The sequence below is a fragment of the Tenrec ecaudatus genome, chromosome 9 (assembly GCF_050624435.1).
Source record: "Tenrec ecaudatus isolate mTenEca1 chromosome 9, mTenEca1.hap1, whole genome shotgun sequence".
Taxonomy (NCBI): domain Eukaryota; kingdom Metazoa; phylum Chordata; class Mammalia; order Afrosoricida; family Tenrecidae; genus Tenrec; species Tenrec ecaudatus.
In genome coordinates, this window is record NC_134538.1 from 158,926,481 (window position 1) to 158,948,939 (window position 22,459).

Genomic DNA, 22,459 nt, shown 5'->3' on the forward strand with positions numbered 1-22,459 from the left:
AGCTTTTAACAAAAGTCCAGTTTGTGGGGGGTACCCCTCGTACATATCCAAACTCACTGCCTTTGAGTCTATGCCAACTCACAGTGACCTATGGGACACGCTTGAACTGCCTCTGTGGGTTTCTGAGACTGTAACTCTGTTTCTATTTTAATAATTATATTGGAGGCTCATACAATTCTTATCACAATCCATATATACATCCATCGTGTCAAGCACGTTGTATATTTGCTGCCATCATCATTCTCAAAACATTTGCTTTCTATGGGAGCCCTTGGTATCAGCTCCTCATTTGAGGGTGGGGGAAGGAAGGAGGGGGAAGCAAAAATGAGACTGTAGCTCTTAATGGAGTAGAAAGCCCCATTATCTTCTTGCTTAGAGGCTGGTGTTCTCAAACTGCTGACCTTGAAGTTAGTAATCCGACCTGTAACCACTGTGCCACCACCTTCAACTCTATGCTCTGTGGATGCAGAGATACTAATTTCAAGGGAAGGAAGGGTCCCACCTGGAGACACAACCCTGATTCCATTGAACTGGAAGTTGATCATCACAACCAGCCACTCTGGGATCTTCATGCCCCTGTATGGAAAGGAAAGGCTTGCTGCGTTGACTGATGTGATTGATCCTGATTACCGGAGAAAATTGGATTGATATTGTATAATGCAAGTAAAGAAGATGTCTGGAACATAAGAGAGTCCCTAGTACTGTCATGCCCTGTGATTAAAGTCAATGGGAAATTACCAGCCCCATTCCGACATGCCCACCAGTAGTCAGGAAACACAGTCATAACCATAAGTCATCCATCCTGCTCTGGATAAACCGGTATGCTGCTGAAGTACAGAGTGCACTCAGGTTTTAAATTTTATTTTAGAATGAATTAAAAAATTAAAAATAATACTCATATATCTCCCTTTTTGCTTACAGGGCATTAATCTATACGGGGCTCACACATTCTTCTTATGCCTTGAAGACACCAGTGGATCCTCGTTTGGGGTGTTCCTGTTGAACAGCAACGCCATGGGTAGGAAGCATCTTTTTATCTTGTCGGGATTTGGGATGCTGCTTTTACAAAAATGTTTTACAAAACTGGTGCGATAACAACTGTTTAACAGAAAGTATATCAGACCTACAACACTTTTATAGAAACTGCAACTTCTAAGTAGGCAAACCTTTCTATAAACTCAGTTCATATTTTTATGACAAATTGCTCCAGAATTGATGTTTTCCATAATGTTCCTTGGATAATAGAATCTCCCATTGACTGAGATTCTAGCAGTAGCTAAGGGGTTCTGCTATTATGCCACACTCTGTATTTGCAGGCAAAAAGGCTGTGCTTTGTGAGCGCTGGTCACATCACCTTTTTCTCCACGCCAGTATCTTTTCCCTCTGGTTTCTGAATTAATGGGGCTCAAGCAACCCATTGATCTGCGATCTGCATGGTCAGCAATTGGAAACCACCAGCAGTGCCCTGGGAGAAAGACTTGGCTTTCTACTCCCGTAAACAGTTTCAGCCTCAGACCCCCACAGGGGGCCACTATACGTCAACACTGACTCAATGGCAGTGAGTTTGGTTTTTGGTTTAAGCAATCCTGATGGATTAGGTAATGGGGTGTAAGGTCAGTGGTTAAAACTCATCCCCTGCTCCAGAGGAGGAAGGCGAGGCTCTCTGTTCCCATAAAGAAATACACAGGGACAAGTCTTACAGGGTCACTTTGCATGGGAATTGACTTGATGACAGTGGGTTTGTTGGTTTGTTTGTTTTTGCAAAGGAATCTGGCTCTTGCATGTAGTTTGCTGCTAACTAGCTGCTAATGTACAGGTTGTCCGATGCTACACAGTGGTTCCACTGAAAAGGAGTCTAGAAATCTGCTTCCAGCAAGGACAGCCAAGAACATTCCACAGAGCACTTCTGCTCTGCAGCATGGTGTGTGTGTGTGTGTGTGTGTGTGTGTGTGTGTGTGTGACCGTGAGTCACATCATTCAATGGCAATGTTGGTTGATTTCTCCCTGAGGAGTCATGGACAAGTGGTCAATAAGACTTGTAGAAACCTTTTCTTGAAACCATCAGCAAGTCCCAGAAGTTAAGATATTTATACAGCCAGGTTAAAACAGAACTCATTCTATATCTTAAAAACAAAACTAAAAAACCTAAAAATACAAAGCAAGACCACCCTCTGTCCTGATAGTGTTTTATTCTTTCAATATTTGCTAAACTTCAAGGAACCCCGAAGGAAAGCACCATCGGTAATGTCTATGCCTTTTGAAATGAGGCTAAAATTCTGAATTTTACACAGTTCTTCACACTCTAGAGAAGAATCTATTTCAACCACCAGGTTCTAGTAACTCCCTTTGCTTCTCTTTAGAGGTCACCCTTCAGCCTGCTCCAGCAATCACCTACCGCACAACTGGGGGCATCCTTGACTTTTATGTACTCCTGGGAAGCACGCCAGAGCAGGTTGTTCAGGAATACCTGGAGGTATGGGTTTCTGAAGCTGGTCATTGTGTGCTCTTCCATCTCACACCCTCAGTGTAATTGAGTGGGTCTCTCATTAACTGTATATTGATTTTGATGGGTGAACATCGACTACAACAGAGGCACAGTACACCGTTTTGGAAATCCACAAGCAAGACTGATTCTGATGCTATCTCCCTTTCAAGGGGCTCAGGGTGCATCTAGGTGTGACCACACATCACAGAGACCCAAGGACATGAATCAGACATATTTGCCCACTCACCCAGCAAATAAAAATTCAGTATAGTGGAGCATGGAAAAGGAGCTGTGCTTATTTTAGAAAATTGATTTCCCATGTATTTTTATTTTATTTAAGCAATGATAACAGGAAGAAACTTCAGATAACATGTTGTCCACAGCTACAGATCAGAAAATTCATGTAGAACTGCTCTCCGGGAAATAACCACAGAAGGGTGGCTTTCACAAATGGAAATTTATTCTCTCACAATTTAGGAGGTTAGAAGCTCAAATCCAGGACACCAGCTGTAGTGGAAGATGGCCATCAATCTTTCCCGGGGTCTAGGAGTTTCTCAGCACAGGGAGCCCTGGTCCAAAAGATTCTCTCTATTCCTTTCTTGGTGGCTAAAAGGTCCCTTTGGTCTCTTCTTATTTTTAAATTCTCTGATATGTCTCAAAAGAGATTTAGCATACAGTCTAATCCTGCAGATTGGATGATACCTTATTAACATAACTGCCACTAATTCTGTCTCATTAACATTACAGAGGTTAGGATTTACAACACATAGGTTATTGACATCAGATCACAAATGGGAGATTATTACATAATACTGTGGATATTGGTGTAGGCAATTTGATACATATATTTTTTGGGAAAAGGAAGACAATAAATCCATAATCGGAAGTATACAGAGTATACTTAGTATAATCGGAAGCACTTCTTAATAAAAGCATCAGTGAGTAACAAATAACTGGTGGAGGAGTCTGAGGCATGAGAGAAAAACGTTTCCTTTAGAGTTGTGGTTTAAGGAACCAGAAACAATGGATTTTGAACAAACCTCTCTATTTCTTCATCCATCTCACCTCTAATCCCGTCATCCCTTATATTTCCATCCCTAAACATACCACTCTCTGAAACGTACTAGAGATTGACTTACCTCCTCAGAGTTTTGTGCACTCCTCACAAGGATTCAAGCTCCACTGGGCAGAACTATGTTTGCTTTGTCTGCACTCTCTCCCCAGTGCGCAGGGCAGCCCCTGTCGCATCATGAGTGCACTCAGGACATGCTTAGTGAATGAGCGGATGCCATTGCTTTTCCCCAAAGGTGACCTTGCAACCCAAGACATTATTTGAAATGTCCACATTTTCTGACGTGGCAGTCATTGGGGATGCCGTTAGGTAGCCAGTAGGGGCATGAACTGTGGCATTTCACAGTTTATTTTAGGAGATTGTTCTTGGCTCTGACATGATCAGTATTGGGACTTTCCAGAAATGATATGGAACCAGTTTTTCCAGGGTTGCGTGTGAGGCTGATTCTACTCACAGAGAGTGCTTATTCTGAGTGTGAACTCCTCTCTATTGATCGTTCCAGCTGGTTGGGAAACCATTCTTGCCGCCCTACTGGAGTCTTGGGTTCCAGCTGAGCCGCAGGAATTATGGGGGCACCAGAGGATTGACAGAGGTTGTGAATCGAAACCGTGCAGCTCAGATCCCGTATGTAAGTCGAGACTGCTCCTGTTCTACATTGGGCATTGTTTGGGGTCTTTCAAATTTTGCATTAAATGTATTTTATGAGGAAAAAACTCTATGTGTGGATCAACTGAATAACAGTCCATGATACATGTGGTCTGAAGTGTGCCTCTTCCATTACCACTGCACCCTGCAGAGAGTTTCGATTATGGAGTCCGAGGGTCCTGGTTTTGAATTCTACTTTTGCCTCCTCTTAGCTGTAGGCAGCATTGGGTGAGTTCATTAACCTCTCTGAGTCTTGGGTTACTCCTTGTAAGATAAGCCTTCCTGCAGAAGGCTGGCAGTGAGATATGTTTTATGCCACTCATATTAAGCACCTGGCACAGAGGAGAATTCCACAAATGCCAGCTATGAATATGTAAGAGGAAGGTGCCCCTGAGCTGACCTTTAACAAGGAAGAGCTAGCAAGTGGAGACAAAGAAGAGCTGCAGCATCACTTTCTCACGGTGCCCCCGGCACCTCTCCCAGATCTAGCAGACTCTTGTTTATGAAAGCCCTGTAGGTACACAATATTGACGATGTGCAATGAAAACCAACAAGTCAGGAGACAGGGACCAGTTGGACTCATATCACAGTTGGGCATGCTCGGAGATGGATGGCAAAGGGTTCATGATGTTGTTAAAACAAGGTACCGTATATACTTGAGTATAAGCCGACCTGAGTATCAGTCGAGACACCAAATTTTACCACAAAAACGGCATTAAAAATGTTCTGAAAAACTCGGCTTATACACAGTATGGATGATAGCTTGCAGTAGCTCCTTGGGACTTTGGAGCAAGCATGCCTATTTTTAAAAAATAGCTTTTTTAGCATGTCCTTCACATAACATACAATCTAATCCTTCAGTCATACTCAGAAGATTTGTCCAATTATCCATATAATCAATTTTGGAACATTTCCTTCTCGTGCTCATTGTGGCTAGAACCTTATCCCCACCACCACCCCATCCTCCAATCTCATGCCCCTTGTGTGGGGCTGGCAGCTGAAGAAGGTTGCAAAGATGGACTTGACTTGGGCTAGATTCCAGAGGCCTGCCTTTGCCACCCCATCTCAGAGAAGCCATGTGGGCAGGCGGCAGGATGGACATTTCCTGGGAGAACAGATAGACCTCCTCAGTAGGACTTGAGTGTTCAGCAGAACTTGATCATGAGCTCCCCTTTGCTGCTCCCTTATCTGCTCGCTGCAGACACCCAATTACAGGTGTTTTGGAATGCCTTTGTTGTTGCCACTTGGAGCCCCGATAGCATGGTGGGTTATGAGTTAGGCTAACCGCAAGGTCAGAAGTTTGAATCCACCAGGCGTGTCTCAAGAGAAAGAAGAGGGGGTCTACTCCAGTAACAAGGGCAGTTCCACTCCATTCTATAGGGTCACTATGAGTCAGAATTGACTCCAAGGCAGTGAGTTCGGTTTTGTTTGGTTATTGCCACACCTTGATTCTTGGACCTGTTGTTTGCTGCCATTTCACTGTCAAGAGAGTGAAGAGGTTGGCAGTGAGGGACCAAACCAAAGTCACAGGGCTGCTCTAGGGGAGGGAGCAGATTCATATGTGGTCCTTTAACTCAATGGGTTCCAGTCTAACTGCCGGTTCTCGGGGGAAGGGCTTCTTGAGGTAATCCTACTGAGGAAATAAATGAGCTCTCCCTTCCATCCTGTGGCTGTTCAGGACACCTGATCCCAAATTGCTGCCCAGTGTCACATTCACATGCTCCTTCTGACTCATGGCCACCCTAGGGGACTGAGTAGAGCTGCCCATAGGTTTACAAGACTGTCATCTTCAAAAAATCATATATATATATACATCGAGAGAGAGATTTATATCAAGAAAATGGCATAACGTGTAGAAGAGGGTAAGTCCAGTCTGGTTCAAGCATAGGGGTCAGACATTAAGCAGGAGGCTTTCAGACTCAAACAGCTGTAGAGACTGACAAACCAGGAAGCAGCAAGATAACCCAGGACATAGGAAGATCATAGGCTGGTGGATGCAGAGCGGATGAATCCAAGGTCAGAGGTTACAGGGCCAGTCAGATGGCAGGCTGCTGAGGGTCCCCAGGGTCAATAACAGTTTGGAGGGCTATAGAGCCCAGATGCCAAATCCTGACCAGTAAGAAGTGAAAAAGGGCTTCACAGGCTCTCCTATGTCCTAATGAGTCCACACCCCAGAGGAGTCATCATGTCGCAGATCTCATTATGGAATTGGGTTGAGTACGCCGTGTAAGGTAATATCACGGGGGATTACTAGACCCTAACTGCCAAACAGCTAAGAGTTCTGGTTGAGCCAAGTGGATACAATCTTAGCTATCACACTAGGTCACATGTTAATTCTGCATAATTTTTGGAGGGAGAGTGTAACTTCAGTCTTAATGACCGTTGACCAGTTTTCTTTCCACATGGTGACATAATGACCTCCCCCAGTTTCTGATCAGTCTGTGCTGTCTTTCAGGATGTGCAGTACTCTGACATAGACTACATGGATGAAAACAAGGATTTCACTTACGACAACAGGACTTACTCTGATCTTCCAGAGCTTGTCAATGAGCTGCACCGCAATGGACAGAAATACATCATCATGATGGTACATGCATGCAGATGCTCACGTTGTGGCCTTGGCTTTCCATCCAGAGCACAAGCAAGTTGCAAAATTAATCTTTATATTATCTTTATTTATTAGAATCCTGGCATCCCCAACACCTCTGGCTATCAGCCCTATGAGGATGGAAGAAAAAGGAGGATATGGGTCCTTGGGAACAATGGTCCTGCTATTGGGAAGGTAATGTCTCAAGACAACTAATTGGGGAGACTTAAATTTTTGGAATAAAGATGAGGGATGGCAGGCGACATGCTGCTCTTTTCATGGCTTGGATATGTTTTGTTTTCTTAGTGATTAGTTTTAAACAAGTAGATGCAACACCAGCAAAACCAAATGCAGGGTCATTCTGACGTCTATGAGCCTTTGCAGGCACGGCAGCACTACCCCGCAGGGTCCTCAGGGCCGTGCATCCTTAGGGAGCACACTGCCTCACTGTCCTCCTTTGGAGTGGCTGCGGAGGTCCAACCAACAGCCTTCCAGTTAGCAGCCAACTGCTCCACCGGGGTGCCATCGGGACACCCGAGAAGTAAAATGATTGCAATGATTGACGTATTGAAGGATTTGAGGCTAGCTCCTGACCATCTGATAGAAATGTAATCTAGTTTTAAGAAATTTAATGATACTTCAAACCCTCCTACCTCTCCAATTCTCTTTCTTAAGACTCCACCCCAACCAAGTAGCAAGGTGCTCCTGGGCATATGTGAAAATGATCTATCTTAGCCAGTGGGGGTTCAAGGTAAATCTGGTGTGTTAGGGCTCAGTCTTGATGCTGGTGGCAGTTTCACGCATGGGGACGGGCTGGTGAGGAGTTTATTTTGGTGACGGCTGTTTGGAGAGCATTTTGACTGTGACCACACAAGAAGTTTTCTATTGCAGTTATGTGGTAGATCCCACCCTACGTGACTGGATGGCATGCAATGGACTGAAACAGGGTGTTGTTGATATTTAAAAACAAAACTCACTGCCATCGAGTCATTTCTGAATCACTGAGAACCAACAGGAGAGGGCAGAAATGCCCCAGTGGGTTTCTGAGACTGTAAATCTTCACAGAAGTGAAAAAGCTCACCTCCTGCCCTCGAACAGGCTGCTGGCTTCCAAGTTCACAGCCCAACCCGTAACCCACTACAATTCCAACACAAGGAAAAACAAACACACTGCCATTAAGTTGATGCTGGCTCCTGGTGGCCCTAGAGGACATCCTGTGTAGAAACGCCCCTGTGAATTTCTGAGACTGTAACTCTTTTCAGGAGTAGAAAGCCTCATCTTTCTCTCCTGAGTTCCAAGTGGTTTCGAACTGCTGACATGGCATTAGCAGCTCCAGTGTGTAAGCACTATGCTAGCAGGGCTCCTCTGTATAACGCAGGGGCTGCACATTATAGCAAGACTTGAATTGGATGGTTGCCTCCATTGACTGATCTGTCAGCAGATGTACTGGTAGCAGTCCTGGTAATTGGAGTGGCATGTGTGGGCCTGCCCTAGGGAAACCGTTGCTGCATGGCCTGCCTCATTACTGTTGGTGCCTTTTCATCTAAACCAAAGGACCAAAAGTCCAGTCCATTTGAGGTGAGGATTCAAAGTTCCCTTCATGAGTTTTAAGAAGCCTATAGGTATTTATATTTATCATACACACACACACCTGAGGGGGCCTCCAGAGCTCACCAAAAACAACTACTACTTTTTAATTCCATGAGTTTTTTGAAGTCCCCTTGAATATATACAATATATATTTATTTTCATATTTATTTGAGGTTTGCATTTGTCTTATATTGATGTTTGCTTTTATTTTGCTAGCTCCTTTATGATATTTTCTCTTTCCATTTAGAGTACCATTATACGTATGTGTATATGTGTATACATTTTATATGAATGTTGGCAGTTACATTTTATTCATACTTTTTTCATATTTGCATTTTCTATTATAGTCATATTTAATTTGCTTACATTTATTTTATATTTATAATGTATTTATATTTACTTCAATCTTGTTTATTTCATTTACATTTTATTTTATTCTTCCACTTATAGTCATATTTATTATGAAATGTATTTATATTGATGTACCTTTTACATATTTATAGTACATGATATGTTATATTTGTTTTTATATTTATTTACAGTAAGATTAAAATTTAATTTACATTTTATGTGTTATTTTATGTTTATGTTAGCGTTGTATTTTATTTGCATACAGGTTTATATATAATTCAACATTTTAAATGTTTCTATTTATTTTTTATTTATGATAATGATCATATAGTCTTAATTTTCATTTTATATTTACATTGAATTTATATATTTTTATATTTGCCATACATGTACCTTTAATTTGTATTTGTATTAATTTTGTTTCTAGTTAGGTTTATGTGCATCTGTTATTACACTTAATTGATTCTATATATACTTATATTACCACTGTATCATATAATATCACTCACTGTCATTGAGTCCATCCCGACTCGTAGCAGTGCTGCAGGGCAGACGAGACCCGCCCCTGTGGGTTCCCAGGACTGTGACTCTTTACAGGAGCAGAAAGCCTCATCTTTCTCCTTCAGAGCCGCTGGTGGTTTCAAACCGCTGCCTTGTGGCTGACAGCTCAACACATAACCCACTACACCACCAGTACAATATAATATTATGTATTATAAAACATTATCAATTTTATACAATATAATTATTTATATGGTTATATCTTATTGACTATATTTATATTTTTATTAATGTATTTATTTTAGGTATATGTTATGCTTGTGTTCATTTTTGTTACACTTACATTTGTATTTATTTTCATCAATTACCCTTTGTATATTTTTAATATACAATGTTCAGTTTAAAGTTTAATTTCTAGTACTATTTTATTCCCGGATGTTTATATCTATTTTAAGTGCATATTTGATATTTTTATTTTTAAGGGATCTGTTCTCTTGATTGAGACCTAGAATAACTTTAAGATAGGGCTTTCCCCCACATTAAATAAATAAATAAACAACAGGTTACACCTCCTCCCTCCCACCTCTGTGGCACTTGTCAAAGAAAACCAGTTGGAAGCCAGCTGACAAACAGGGTAGAAACTGGGATAATATACTTTTGGGACGCAGCTGCCCCTCCTCTTCCATCTAGAATACAAGGAAGTGGGTGCAGCCCTCAGGTTGCAAACATGCTGGGACGCACACAGGCCACCTACCTGGAAACAGGTTCCGGGCCTGCAGTTTGGAGTCCTGGCGCAGTTCCAAGAGGGACTTCCGGAGCCTGCGTGGGAGGAGCTACAAGAAACGCTGCAGCCCCGCCTTTAAAAAGACAGCCTTGTCTCCAAGTGGCCAGGCAGGTGGATGGGGGCTTCCTGGGGCTGCCCTTCTTATGCCCACTTCTCGGCAAAGAAGGCCAGAGTTTCCTGCAGTTTCACTCTTCCTCCAGAAAGTAGGAGCCATGAAGTTGCCTGGCAGCTCCATCCAGAGACTGGCGCTCCCAGCACAGTGGCTGCAGCAAGGGGTCAAATAGCCGCTGCGAGGATCCACTGTGCTCGGTCCCCGTGAGTCAGACTGAGTCCACGCACCTAACATGCGGTCTACATTCATTTTCCTGACTCACTGAACGTATATTCCACTTGATGTCACTTTGAATTTACATTTGCTTTCATTTTAATTGGCCTATTCATTTTTATTTTAGACTTATGTTTATGTCTTTACACATTTTAATATTAATATCAAAGACATACAAATTAAATAGAAACATCAAAATTAAAATATATAAATTAAAAGGGATTTACATGAAACATTAATATAATGCTAGAGTATGTATTGAAAAAATATAAGAATGAATAAAACATAAATATAGAGGAAATATAAATAGAAGCTAGCATAAATGAAGTATAGGTATGCATGTAGTTGTGTTTGCTTAATGTTGTTTCATCATGTTTATATTTGTTGTAGTCTTTTTGTTTTATTCATATTTATTTTGTCTGATTATTTTATATTTATGCTTATATATAATTTATATTTGCATTTAATTTATATTTATGTATGTTATTCACAATTATAATTATTTAAACTAACATTTGATTTAACTATATTTTGTTTATATTATGTTTACTTTCTTTTAAACTTACATTTAAATTTAACTTACATTTATTCACAATGTGGCTTGAAAGTAATGTTTTCATCCAATGAAAATCAGCAAGTCTTTGGGGGAAATGAGGAAGAATGTGTGCACAAAAACAGGGACCCTATTAATTTAATATTAGTAGTTAAAATATTCAGTAATTAAAAAACAAACAAGCAAATCTCAATTCACTGCCATCGAGTCGATGCCTACTCATAGCAGACCTAAACTCAGTAGTTTGAAACCACCAGCCAGTTCAGTGGGAGAAAGATAAGGCTTGGCTCTTGATTCCCATAAAGATTTACAGTCTCAAAAACCCACAGGAGCAGTTCGACCCTGTCCCACAGGGTCGTCATGACTCAGTAATTTCTCACTTCACTCGCATCTAGTCAGGACTTATAGTAATTCAAGCAGTTTCTTTCGAAATATCCAATATCCTCTCATTGAAATTTCTGATCGTTTGAATGATTTTTCCAATTATTCTGAATATGTTCATCCCCCTCGCTCCCCATAGGAAAGGGCATTTTAGGGCTTTTCGTCGATCTAGCTCACAGCTTTTCCTTCTCCTTTTGCTTCATTTACATCTATTTCATTGTTTCGGTTTTGTTGGGAGTCCCAAATCTCCACCCTCGTGAGATAAATGACACGAGAGTCTCACAGTAGGAATGGCAGCCAGTCAGAATGGGTGGAATCAACTCCACAGAAGATTTCAACAGCGAGGGACTCAAGGTGCCTCAGGCACAGCAATGGCCACAACCCCATTTGTCTTTTAGGGGTACCCCGGGTCGACTGTCTTTCCTGACTTCAGTGACCCAGCCAGCTCTTTGTGGTGGACCCAGCAGTTCAATGAATTCCATAAAACTCTGGAGTTTGATGGCGTGTGGATTGTAAGTTCTCTCTCCAGGGCCACATTTCCTTTGGGAAACCCCTAGATGATTTTTTGACCCTAGTGGGTAATAAATGAGATTGCTATTTTATTTAATAGTATCACACCGTGGTGTACAAGTCTTTTTATTTCATTCTCAGTCTAAGTGCAATGAGGTAGGCACCACAGAAACCTAGTTTCCGGAACGATCACCCACTAGCGACTAGTGGGCGCATTTGCTTTCTCCTTCCCTCCCCAGATGGCCCTTCACCTTAATATCACGGCCTCAGTAAATGCTGCAGCTGTGATGATCTGTACCCTTTTCTGATGACTAACATTGAGGTTAATCATTACAGGATAATTCAGTTAGGCCCTCATGAGTTCTTAAGGGATAGCAGGCGAGATTGCTATGAAATTTGAGAGATTAATATTGTCCGTTAGTAGGATTTGCAGTGTTCTTTTTCAACAAGTAAAAAAGTAATTTTATCTCAAGTACACATTCTTTATGTTCCTCCTGAGCAGAATAAAAGAGATATGCAATTACAAAATGGAGGACATTACCCTCTCTTAGATTTTTTTTTAAACAACACCGAAAGAATCCAAGAAACATGGTTATTTTCACTGGATAAGAGGTCTACCATTGCAATTTTTTTAACTAACTTCTGAAAATTAATTTATAAGATAGAGCCAATACCATCAAGAGCAGGGAGGGACCTTAGGAACAATCGCATCTATAAAAATGAAACAGAAGCCAGAAAATATGAGGTAGATTACACCTACGGTCTCAAGCCCAGCTCATGGGAGATGTCACACATCATGGTTTAGCAACATATTCCTGCACAGCTGCCCATCGGTAACCTTCTGCATGTTTGTGCCTCTGAAGGAAATGGATGAAGTCTCTAACCTTCTCCAAGGCAGCGATGCCGGATGTGAATCCAACAGCTTGAACTACCCTCCCTTCATGCCTCGTAAGTCTTTGTGTATGTGAGATGATGGAGACATTCAAGGTGTCTGAAACAGCCTCCGCAAGACTCAGTGTGGCCAACAGCAAGGCTATGTCCCGTCCAAGAGACTCCCAAGCACCCTGTCCACTCCCTGACTGCACTCCCTAATTCATGGTTGGCCTCTGGTCCTCCTTGCGCTGCCATAACCCAAGGAGAGGCAGGGATGAAGGTTAGGAGCCCACACCTTCCTTGACTGTACTTCCTGCCTGGCTTCCCCGAGTCTCCCACCTTGTTCCCGTCCTCCCAATACCACACACCTGGTTCCATGTCAAACTGCAGGGCACTGTCAGAACACCCCACGGTGCAAACCACCATTCATCGAAGTTACTTTAAAATCGAAGTTACTTTAACACCCCATGGTGCAAACCACCTTTCATCGAAGTTACTTTTATTTATTTGTTTGCATCAGCAAAGTGTGATGCTTCCTCTACCTTTAAGTCTTTCCTGTCTTATAGGGTCCGCATTTCCAGTTGACATCGACTTCCAGATCCCTGATGTTGAAAGAATGTAGGGGAGGAGCATATGGAGAGGTTAGGGACCCTCTGTGGAAGCAGACAGAGCCCGTCTCAATGAATTAACGCGATGAAAGCTAATGTGTGTGCTCACATTTCCCTTTAGTTAGAGCTAGGTGCCTCCCATCCATGTGCTGACTCAGGGATCCCGTAACTTCCACTTTCTCATTTTCCCATCTCATAGTCCCTTCTTCCCAACATCATGGGCAAAGGGGAGGAGGGGAGAGGGGTTGGGGGGCAGCATGGAAGTGGGGTGCATCTCATTTGCTCACATGTCTTTGTGTAGAGCAGAGTCCCGTGGCCTCAGCTTAACTTCAAAGGAAGGTGGGAAACAGGATCTTCTATTCAGTCTACCCAGTCCTCGTCACTTTCATCTGGTTTGTCCACTTTACGTGACCGCTTTGGATCAAAGTTCAGCTGTTTTGGTCACTGAAAGGGTGAAGGACTTTTGGGGGGTAATTCTTGACTTGGAACCATTTACCTGCTTGCAAAGTAAACTCTCTGTCTCCCTAATCTATCCTTTGTCCTTCTCAGCGCACACTGCATTTCTCCCATCTTTAAATTCTGCGTCAGTCTCTCATGGCTTTCCTTAATCTTTTCATCCGATTCTCAGAAAAGATGCAATTCCCTCCCCCCACCGCCCCCCCCAATGGTAATATCATGCCTGTACTTTGTGTAGAAACACATCCCAAGCTGTGTGTATATTTTATCTCAGCTGGACTGCCTACTGCTCTGAGCATCTTCCTAAACATGCACAGCCCCCTCTCCCCACCATTCTTTGGGAGAAAGGGGAAGGCTGGGTACTTTTAGTGGCCCCAGATAGGAAGCGGACTTTATGAACAATGCTTGGCCTGGAAGAGAGGCGTGTGGAGGTACAGTATCCAGTAGGTCAATGCGCTGGGCGCTGCTTTGCTGAAATGGGCAGCTACGTGCAGTGGCTCACTGCTGGGTCTTCTCCACAGGCGTTTTGGACCGACTGCTCTTCGAGAGAACGCTTTGCATGGACACCGAGTTTTTCAACGGCCTCCACTATGACACCCACAGCTTGTACGGCTACTCCATGGCGCAGGTCACAGACGCGTGAGCACGGGGTTGCTTCTCTGATTCCAGGTGGGGGAGTTGGGTGTCGGAGGGCATCTCTTCTCTTCCATAAGTGTATTTTAAAGATAGTTTCCGTGGCTACCAGGATGTAGAAACGCTGGTTTTATAGGAGTCTTGAGGGAGGGTCCTCTCAAACAATTCCTGAGTTTCTGAGCAGAAGTCTTCTTGCCAGAAACACGTGCCAGTGTTTCAAGGGGGCTAAAAATGAACTAAATCACACTCCAGTGCCGTCGGCTGAGCAGACTCACAGTGACCCCTCAGGTCAGGCAGAACTGCCCCTGGAGTTTTCAAGGCTGAGCCCCTTTCCGAAGCAGATGGCCACCTCTTTCTCCCACGGAGCACCTTCACAAGCTTGGCACTTACCAGACACCAAACACCAACTGTGCCGTGAGCTGATTCTGACTCACGGCATCCTCGTGGGCACCTACGGGGATCTGTTGCTCCATCGGCTTTTCAATGGCGGATGTGGCAACAGTCAATTTCCTGCCCTTTTGGCTGAGGAGATGCTGGTGGAGTTGAACCTCCCACCTTCTGTGCTAGGGATCCGCACCACCCTGGGACTCCCCCGACACTCATAGGCAAGAGTGCGTGAGCCGCTACCAGCCCAGCCGGCCTGGCTCCCGTTACTAAACATGGTGCGCGCCCCACACGCGGATGGTCAGACATGGCAACGACAATCTCCAGCACCCAGGTGAATGGGGCACAGGACACACCCGACATTATTCAGTTGTGATCTGATATGCAAGGGCTGTCCTGTGCTTATCTGGGAACTCTGCACCACAACCTTCTATATTTCCTCCCTTCTGCCCTCCACCTCCCCCCTCAAACTCTCCTCTGCCCTACCTCCCACTCACCCCCACATATGCACCATACACTCAGACACCACACATATACACAGACCACACCCACACCCTTACGTACACGTGCCACACATCACACAGCACATATTCACACACTAGCACACACACACCATACACTGTCACACCACACACGCACCACACATATACAATGATCACACATGCATCCACTCACACATCACACATATACACAGATCACACACACACACCATACACTGTCGCATCACACACTTCACATATACACAGACCACACATCACACACCACCTGTCCACATACTGACACTCACAGCACACACACATCCTATACGCTCACATCACACATTTATACACACAGACCCCATCCATATCACAGTCCCTCACACACTCAAACCACACACATACTGTAACGCACTTCACATACACCACCCTCTAACACATACACTCACTGTCCGCTTGCATACATGTGCATACATTAGCTCACACACATGCAGTCACATGCACTCACAAACACACAACTCTTCCACACATATTAACATACATGTTTACACATATGTGTGCATACCACATAAACACACATGCACACACTCAGCCCCCCACAAGCACCACATAAACGCATTTTGAACATCCAGCAAGGAGATGGATGCTGTCTGTCTTTTCCAACCTTGCTGCGTGGAATTTGCTCATGACTGATAGGAGAGACAGCATTTCCAGCTCAGCTTCTTCTGGCAGGAAGAAGGGAAGCTAGGCTAAGTTTAAGAGTTTAGTTTTAGACTTGGAATGCCGGCGGCAGAATTGAAGCATCAGAAGACGTATTGCGACCTTCCTTTCTCAGGGCTCAGGAAAAGACATGGCAGCCATTTCTGTCCTGTGTGCTTTGTGTTAGTGTCTCGAACCCCATGGTGGGCCACAGAGGCAGGAGGTTGCAGGGTACTACGGGATGGCCCCGTTTCGTTGGGCGCCAGAGACTCCCCTTGACTCTGTTCTGTAGTCGTAGGAAGCTCGCTGTCCTAGGGCCCCCACTCTCCCCATCTGTCCTTCCTCAGCCTCTGAATTGGAACACTCTACTCTCTCACGATAGATAAGCTTCAGCACCCCAACCTCGAGCGCCTCCTCCTTTCATTCTGGCCGACACAGAGGTGTTGTTAGGTTACTGTTAGAGTCTGTTTTGACTCATAGTGAGGTTCTGTCATCTGCACGTCGCAGATCAATAAGCGCCCTCGACTCCTGATACCACGTCCTTCTGCACGTCGTCCAGCTTCTCAGATTATTTGCTCAGGACAGTTTGAGAAAGCATGGTGAAAGCTTATTACCCCGATGCATACCTTTCTGATTTGAAGTAATGTAATCCCTCTTTCTGTTCAAATGACTGTCTCTTGGTCTGAGGACAGGTTCGTTCCCTCTGAGCTCAGTGAAGCGTTTCAGAATGCCCATTCTCCTCAATGTCATCCACTGCTTATCATGACTCGTGCCGTCAGATGACTTTGCAGAGTCGAGAAAACCTCTTTCTAGTATTCTCTGCTTTGAACCAAGATCGCCTGACCCCGGCAGTGCGATCCATCATGCCACGATCTCCTCCCAATTCTGCCTGGATTTCTGGCGGCTCCCCGCCCACCGCCAGATTGCTGCAAAATGTTTTGAATTATTTTCAGCAAATTCTACCTGCAGGTGATATTAAAGATATTGCTTAATAATGTCCACATTTTATTGGACCACCTTTATTTGGAGCAGGCACAGATATGGTTGGCCGGGGAGCCATCTTCCAAATTTCTAGGCGTAGGTGAGTGCCTGCTTCCAGCGCTTCTTCATCTCGTTGCAGCATCTCATTTGGCATTCCGTCAATTCCCGGAGCCTTGCTGTTTTGCAAATACCTTCCATTCAGCTTGAATTTTTTTACCCTAAGTACCATTAGTTCTTGATCACCCTAAGTACCATTAGTTCTTGATCAAATGCTGTCTCTTGAAATGATTGATTATTGACCAATTCTTTTTGGTTCAATGACTCTATGCATTGCTTCCATCTTCTATTGACACTTCCAACCTCATTCAATACTTTGTCCAAAAAAGTCTTCAATATTGAATCTGCAGGTGTGTTAGGTCGAGTTGTCTAGAGAAACAAATCAGGGACACTCATCTGTGTACAAGAAAGGACTTTATATCAAGAAGCAATTTTATCTCCAGAGTTGGCTCCCAGCCCAGCCCAATTCAAGTCCATAGGTCCCATGGTAGCCTGGGCCCTCTTCACAGTCACATGGCTGTAGGCCAACGATGCCACACGTGAAGCAGGAAGCAGGGAGCTCACATGCCAGGGAGCGCAGCGTCACATGGATAGATACGAAGTCAGTGAAAGCATGGTAGGGCTCCGACAGCTCTCAGGCCCACATGGGGCCACCCTGGAGGCAGACAGAGTCCCCGTGAAGTTCCAGTGAGGAGAACGGTAAAGTAGTAGGGAGGAATTGTCTACATTGGATCCTGCTCTTATGAAAAGGACCACATCCCCAAGGAAGGGTCATCAAGCTTCCTCTTGACAGACAGGTTGAGCTCCTCCCCAGCCAGGAGTGTCTCCTTGACTAAGCTCTAACTACCATAAGCCCTGGATTTTTCCCTTCAATTCTTTCAACTTGAGATATGCTTGTGTGTTCTTCCTCTTTGTCTTTTTTAACTCCATGTCTTTGCTCATTTTAATACAATACTTTCCTTTGTCATCTTGAGTTGTCCTTTGGAACTTTTAGTCAGATCTTTTACCCCATCGTCTCTCTCTCACGAGTAGGTCGCATAATATATGCAATACAGCTTTTAGTTGTATAAAATGTATCAGAAATCATCCTTTGAGAAAAGAGCATTTGCAGTGAATGGAATTTTGCTCAGACTAAGATTTTCTGACATTGATAACGGCTCAGGGCAAGTTCTGGACTCCAGGGGAGCACAATTGTCGGGGCAGATCACAGTGACCCCTTCCTCCTCGGTAAGCAAGGGCTGGTGCTGTGATAGCCTATGGGCATTGTGGTGTAGAAACAAGGGGCACTGGAAAACTGTCCAGTGGGGGAGATGACCCCAATGGTCACAGACAGTCACAATGTAGTACCAACCAGAGGGCCAAACTACAACCAAGTTCAATAAAATGGACAATACCTGATAAAGACTCCAGGAGCCTAGAGACATATATGGGAATGTCAAGGTGTGTGCTGTTTTATGAGTTCCACAACCTTTTTAAAAGAGGGAAGGAGGTACTTGGAAACATTAAGCCTAATTCTGTGATACTCACCTGCCTGACACGATCGCTGAAGACAAAATGAGTACATAAGCTAATGTGGTGAAGAAAGCTGAAGGTTCCCAGCTATTAGAAGATATAGCATCTGGAGTCTTAAAGGCTTGAAGTTAAACAAGGGGCCATCTAGCAGGAAAGCAACAAGCTCACATGGAAGAAGTTTGTGTGATCACAAGGTGCTGACAGGATCAGGTATCAGGCATCAGGAGACCCAAAATAAACAATCATATCGATGTGAGTGAGGGGCATCATAGCGGAGACCCAAAGCTCATCTCTAGACAATTGGACATCCCCTCACAAAAGGGTCACAAGGTAGGAACAAGTCAGCCAGAGTACAGTATAGCATGGACGAAACACACAACATTCCTCTAGTTCTTTGATGCTTCCTGTCCCCCACTATCATGACCCAGGTCTACCTTAAATATCTGGCTAGAACAGAGCATGTACATTGGTAGAAGTACGAGTTCTTGAGACATGGAATCTAGGACAGATAAACCCCTCAAGAACAGTAATGGGAGTAGCGCTACCATGAGGGCAAGGGGAAAATGGGGAGAAAGGGAGAACTGATTGCAATGATCAATTTATAACTGTGCCCCACCGCCCCCCAGGGGGAAGAACAACAGAAAGTTGAATGAAGGAAGACAGCAAACAGTGCAAGATCTGAAAATAACAATTAGTTATAATTTATCAAGGGTTCACGAGGCCAGGAGGGTGGGGGAGGGAGGGAAAAAAGAGGAGCTGATACCAAGGATTCAAGTAGAAAGAAACTGCTTTGAAAATGGTAATGGCAACATATCCACAAATATGCTTGACACAACGGATGGATGGCTGGATGGGTGGATGGATGGATGGATGGATGGATGGATGGATGGATGGATGGATGGGTGGGTGGATGGATGGATGGATGGATGGGTGGATGGATGGATGGGTGGATGGATGGGTGGGTGGATGGATGGATGGATGGATGGGTGGATGGATGGATGGGTGGATGGATGGATGGATGGATGGATGGATGGATGGATGGATGGATGGATGGATGGGTGGATGGATGAAATGGTTAAAATGCTTAAAAAAGAAAAGAAAAGACCGGGCCTGTTGGCACACTTGGATGCCCACTGCTGCCTTACAGACAAGGTGAGATCCGGACATTCACAGTTCATTGCCCACCCCATCACGGTCTTCCTTTTCAGGGCCATGAAGGCTGTCTTCGCCAATGAGAGGAGCCCCATCCTATCCCGCTCCACTTTCGCTGGCTCTGGCAAGTTTGCTGCTCATTGGCTGGGGGACAATGCAGCTACCTGGAACGACCTCCGGTGGTCCATCCCCAGCATCCTTGAGTTCAATCTGTTTGGTATCCCCATGGTAAGCCTCACTTCCAACCTAGGAAGTCTGGACCTTGGCATTCTTTCCTTGAGGATGTCTTGTAGCTAAGGAGTAGGTGTTGCCCCATGATTTATAATGGAAAAGCCAATGTGTGTCAGTTGGCTGAGCGGCCTTCTGAAACAGGGATGGTCAACTTTGTCATTGGGTTGGCATCCATGGACTCTCCAGGATTAGAGAGGAGGCATCGGGAGTGGAATGTATTCGTGCCACAGGCAATGAAATGGGTAGGGAAGGACAATGAGTGGGTAGGGAAGTGTAAAACCAGGAACTGACTGGGAAGAAGCTCCCTTGATACAAGGACTACTGGTTTCACTCTGCTTCAGTGTTCCCTCCTCAGTCCATTCTGTGGTGCACGCTTGCTCGTTTCCCTGGTTTTAGCTAACCAGGTGGGTGGGCATGTCTCTCTTTGGTAAACGGGCGTCATGTCTCTCTTCGATAGGCACAGTTAATGCCTTTGCCTCCCTCTCTGTCCACTGTGTATGTGCAATAACTCTCCAGGTAGGCGCCAACATCTGTGGTTACCAAGGAAACACCACCGAGGACCTCTGCAGAAGGTGGATGCAACTCGGAGCTTTTTACCCACTGTCCAGGAACCACAATGGGCCTGGCTTCAGGGTAAGAGACCCCCAACAAGGACTGGGAACTGCCTGAACCATCTAATCTACATGTTCTCAAAGACGAGTTGAGGAAAATCCTAGAGGTTGTTTCTAATTAAGGAACAGGACAGGTAAATATTAGATAACTGGCAAGAAGCAGTGTAGGAAAGTGGCAGTGTAGGATGGGTGAGTTTATACTGAATTTTGTTGTTTTCATTTTTGTTATTGTTGTTGTTGAAAACTCCACCCTTTCTTTGCCCTTCTCCCTCCTTATTTTACCTTTCCCTGCCTCTTACTTCTTCGTATTCTTCTCCTTCTTCTTTGTCTTTTCTTCTCCTCCTCCTCCTCTTCCTCCTCTTTCTTCTTCACTCTGCTTCTCCTTCCCCTGCCTTCCTCTTGTTATCATTGTTCACAAGGGGAGTATTTTTAGAAGTCTCTAGCTACAAAATAGACCGGAGGGAATAAGAGTGGAGATTGGAGCCCCACCCTCCACGGTCCTTTCATCTCCATCAAAACCCTGTGGGGCTTCTTTGACACCCTGGCTCTCTCATCGGGTGACCTCACAAGACTTGAGTCCAATTTAAACTCCTCCATCTGCTTGCAACCTCATGGTCTACAGTGTTATTTCCTTTTCTGTAAAATACAGGGATAGGTGTTTCTGGAATTGCCTTGGCCTTCTCTAAGAGTCTCTGATCAGGGGATAACTTTTAAACAAAAGTGGAAATGCCCAGTGAATGATGGTCTTTCCCCCTAGGACCAGGATCCGGCCTCCTTTGGTGCTGACTCCCTGCTGCTGAACTCCTCCCGGCATTACCTGAACATCCGCTACACCCTGCTGCCCTACCTGTACACGCTTTTCTACCACGCCCACACCCGAGGAGACACGGTGGCCCGGCCCCTGCTGCACGAGTGAGTCCCCTGACCCCCTGGAGCCTAATTTCACTCTACAAGCGTTCAACAGTGCCCTGAGCGTGTGGTAGCTTCAACAGGCTCCCTGAGCTCTCCTCTCCTTTCCCAGGTTCTACCAGGACCCCGCCACCTGGGATGTGCAGCAGCAGTTCCTATGGGGACCCGCCCTCCTCATCACACCCGTTTTACACGCAGTAGGTTGACAGTCCAGACCACGGGAGGGGATCACACACACACACACACACACACACACACACACACACGGCCCTAAGGCTGAGCAACCATGCCTGCATCTAAACATCACTGGGAGAGGGAGCACCCACATTCAGAAATAGGGGGATATGTCTGTCTTGGTTCCTTAGTAACATCAGGAGTGTAATTTCCCTTTTGAGAAAACCACCTTAAAAAATCCATGTCCCTAGGCTGTGGCATTTCCGTGGGCTTTTACAGTTTGGGTATGTGGACCATCTCTGTGTTTCTCTTTGTCTGGAGACTGGGTTGGGAAGGCGAGGAGAGGAGCAGGGAGGGAGAGGGGGGCACTGGGCAAGGAGAGATGTTCTCCTGGAGTCCAGGTGTGATCACAAGTGTCCTACTCAAGCCTGGCCTATTGCAGAGGGGGTGAGGAATTCTGGGGGAGAAGACATGGTGGAGTATCCTGGTATTTGAACACCATCTGATGGCAGGTTGGTTCTCTTGGTCAGTACAGAGCCTGCTGGCAGGCTCACCTGCTGGGGCTCACCATCTTCCCCTACTTGTGAGATTCACAGAAGCCTCAGGGGAAAAGACACTTGTTTTTCTAAATAGAGGTTTGGAAGAGCTACTCAGAGTCTCAGAGTCTGTGTTTCCATCTGTAGACTGGGTGGTCCCATCACCTCCAAGACTGCCTACAGCAGAGGAGGTGTTGTTCTTGTTTGAACAAGCTCTTGTTGTTTCCCTAGGATTCGGACCAAGTGAGTGCCTACATCCCCGATGCCATCTGGTATGACCACGAGACGGTGAGTGAGGAGCCTCTGTGGGCTAGGGACCTGTCCCTGGCAAAGGGAGGTGCTGATGGTGCGGCCACGGGGTCCTGGGGTCAGAGGAGAGCATG

General features: G+C 44.9%; 1 protein-coding gene across 1 annotated transcript in view; it reads left to right on the forward strand.

Moving 5' to 3' along the window:
• The window catches only part of MGAM2 (maltase-glucoamylase 2 (putative)), a 96,629-nt gene that overhangs the window by 28,289 nt on the left and 45,881 nt on the right, over window positions 1–22,459 (forward strand). Inside the window, exons 8-20 of the mRNA XM_075557418.1 lie at window positions 922–1,018; window positions 2,361–2,473; window positions 4,060–4,185; window positions 6,658–6,789; window positions 6,886–6,984; window positions 11,673–11,786; window positions 12,648–12,732; window positions 14,243–14,360; window positions 19,672–19,843; window positions 20,363–20,479; window positions 21,215–21,369; window positions 21,479–21,563; window positions 22,308–22,364. Coding sequence (XP_075413533.1) covers window positions 922–1,018; window positions 2,361–2,473; window positions 4,060–4,185; window positions 6,658–6,789; window positions 6,886–6,984; window positions 11,673–11,786; window positions 12,648–12,732; window positions 14,243–14,360; window positions 19,672–19,843; window positions 20,363–20,479; window positions 21,215–21,369; window positions 21,479–21,563; window positions 22,308–22,364 — 1,470 coding nt within the window. The remainder of the gene's footprint in view (window positions 1–921; window positions 1,019–2,360; window positions 2,474–4,059; window positions 4,186–6,657; window positions 6,790–6,885; window positions 6,985–11,672; window positions 11,787–12,647; window positions 12,733–14,242; window positions 14,361–19,671; window positions 19,844–20,362; window positions 20,480–21,214; window positions 21,370–21,478; window positions 21,564–22,307; window positions 22,365–22,459) is intronic.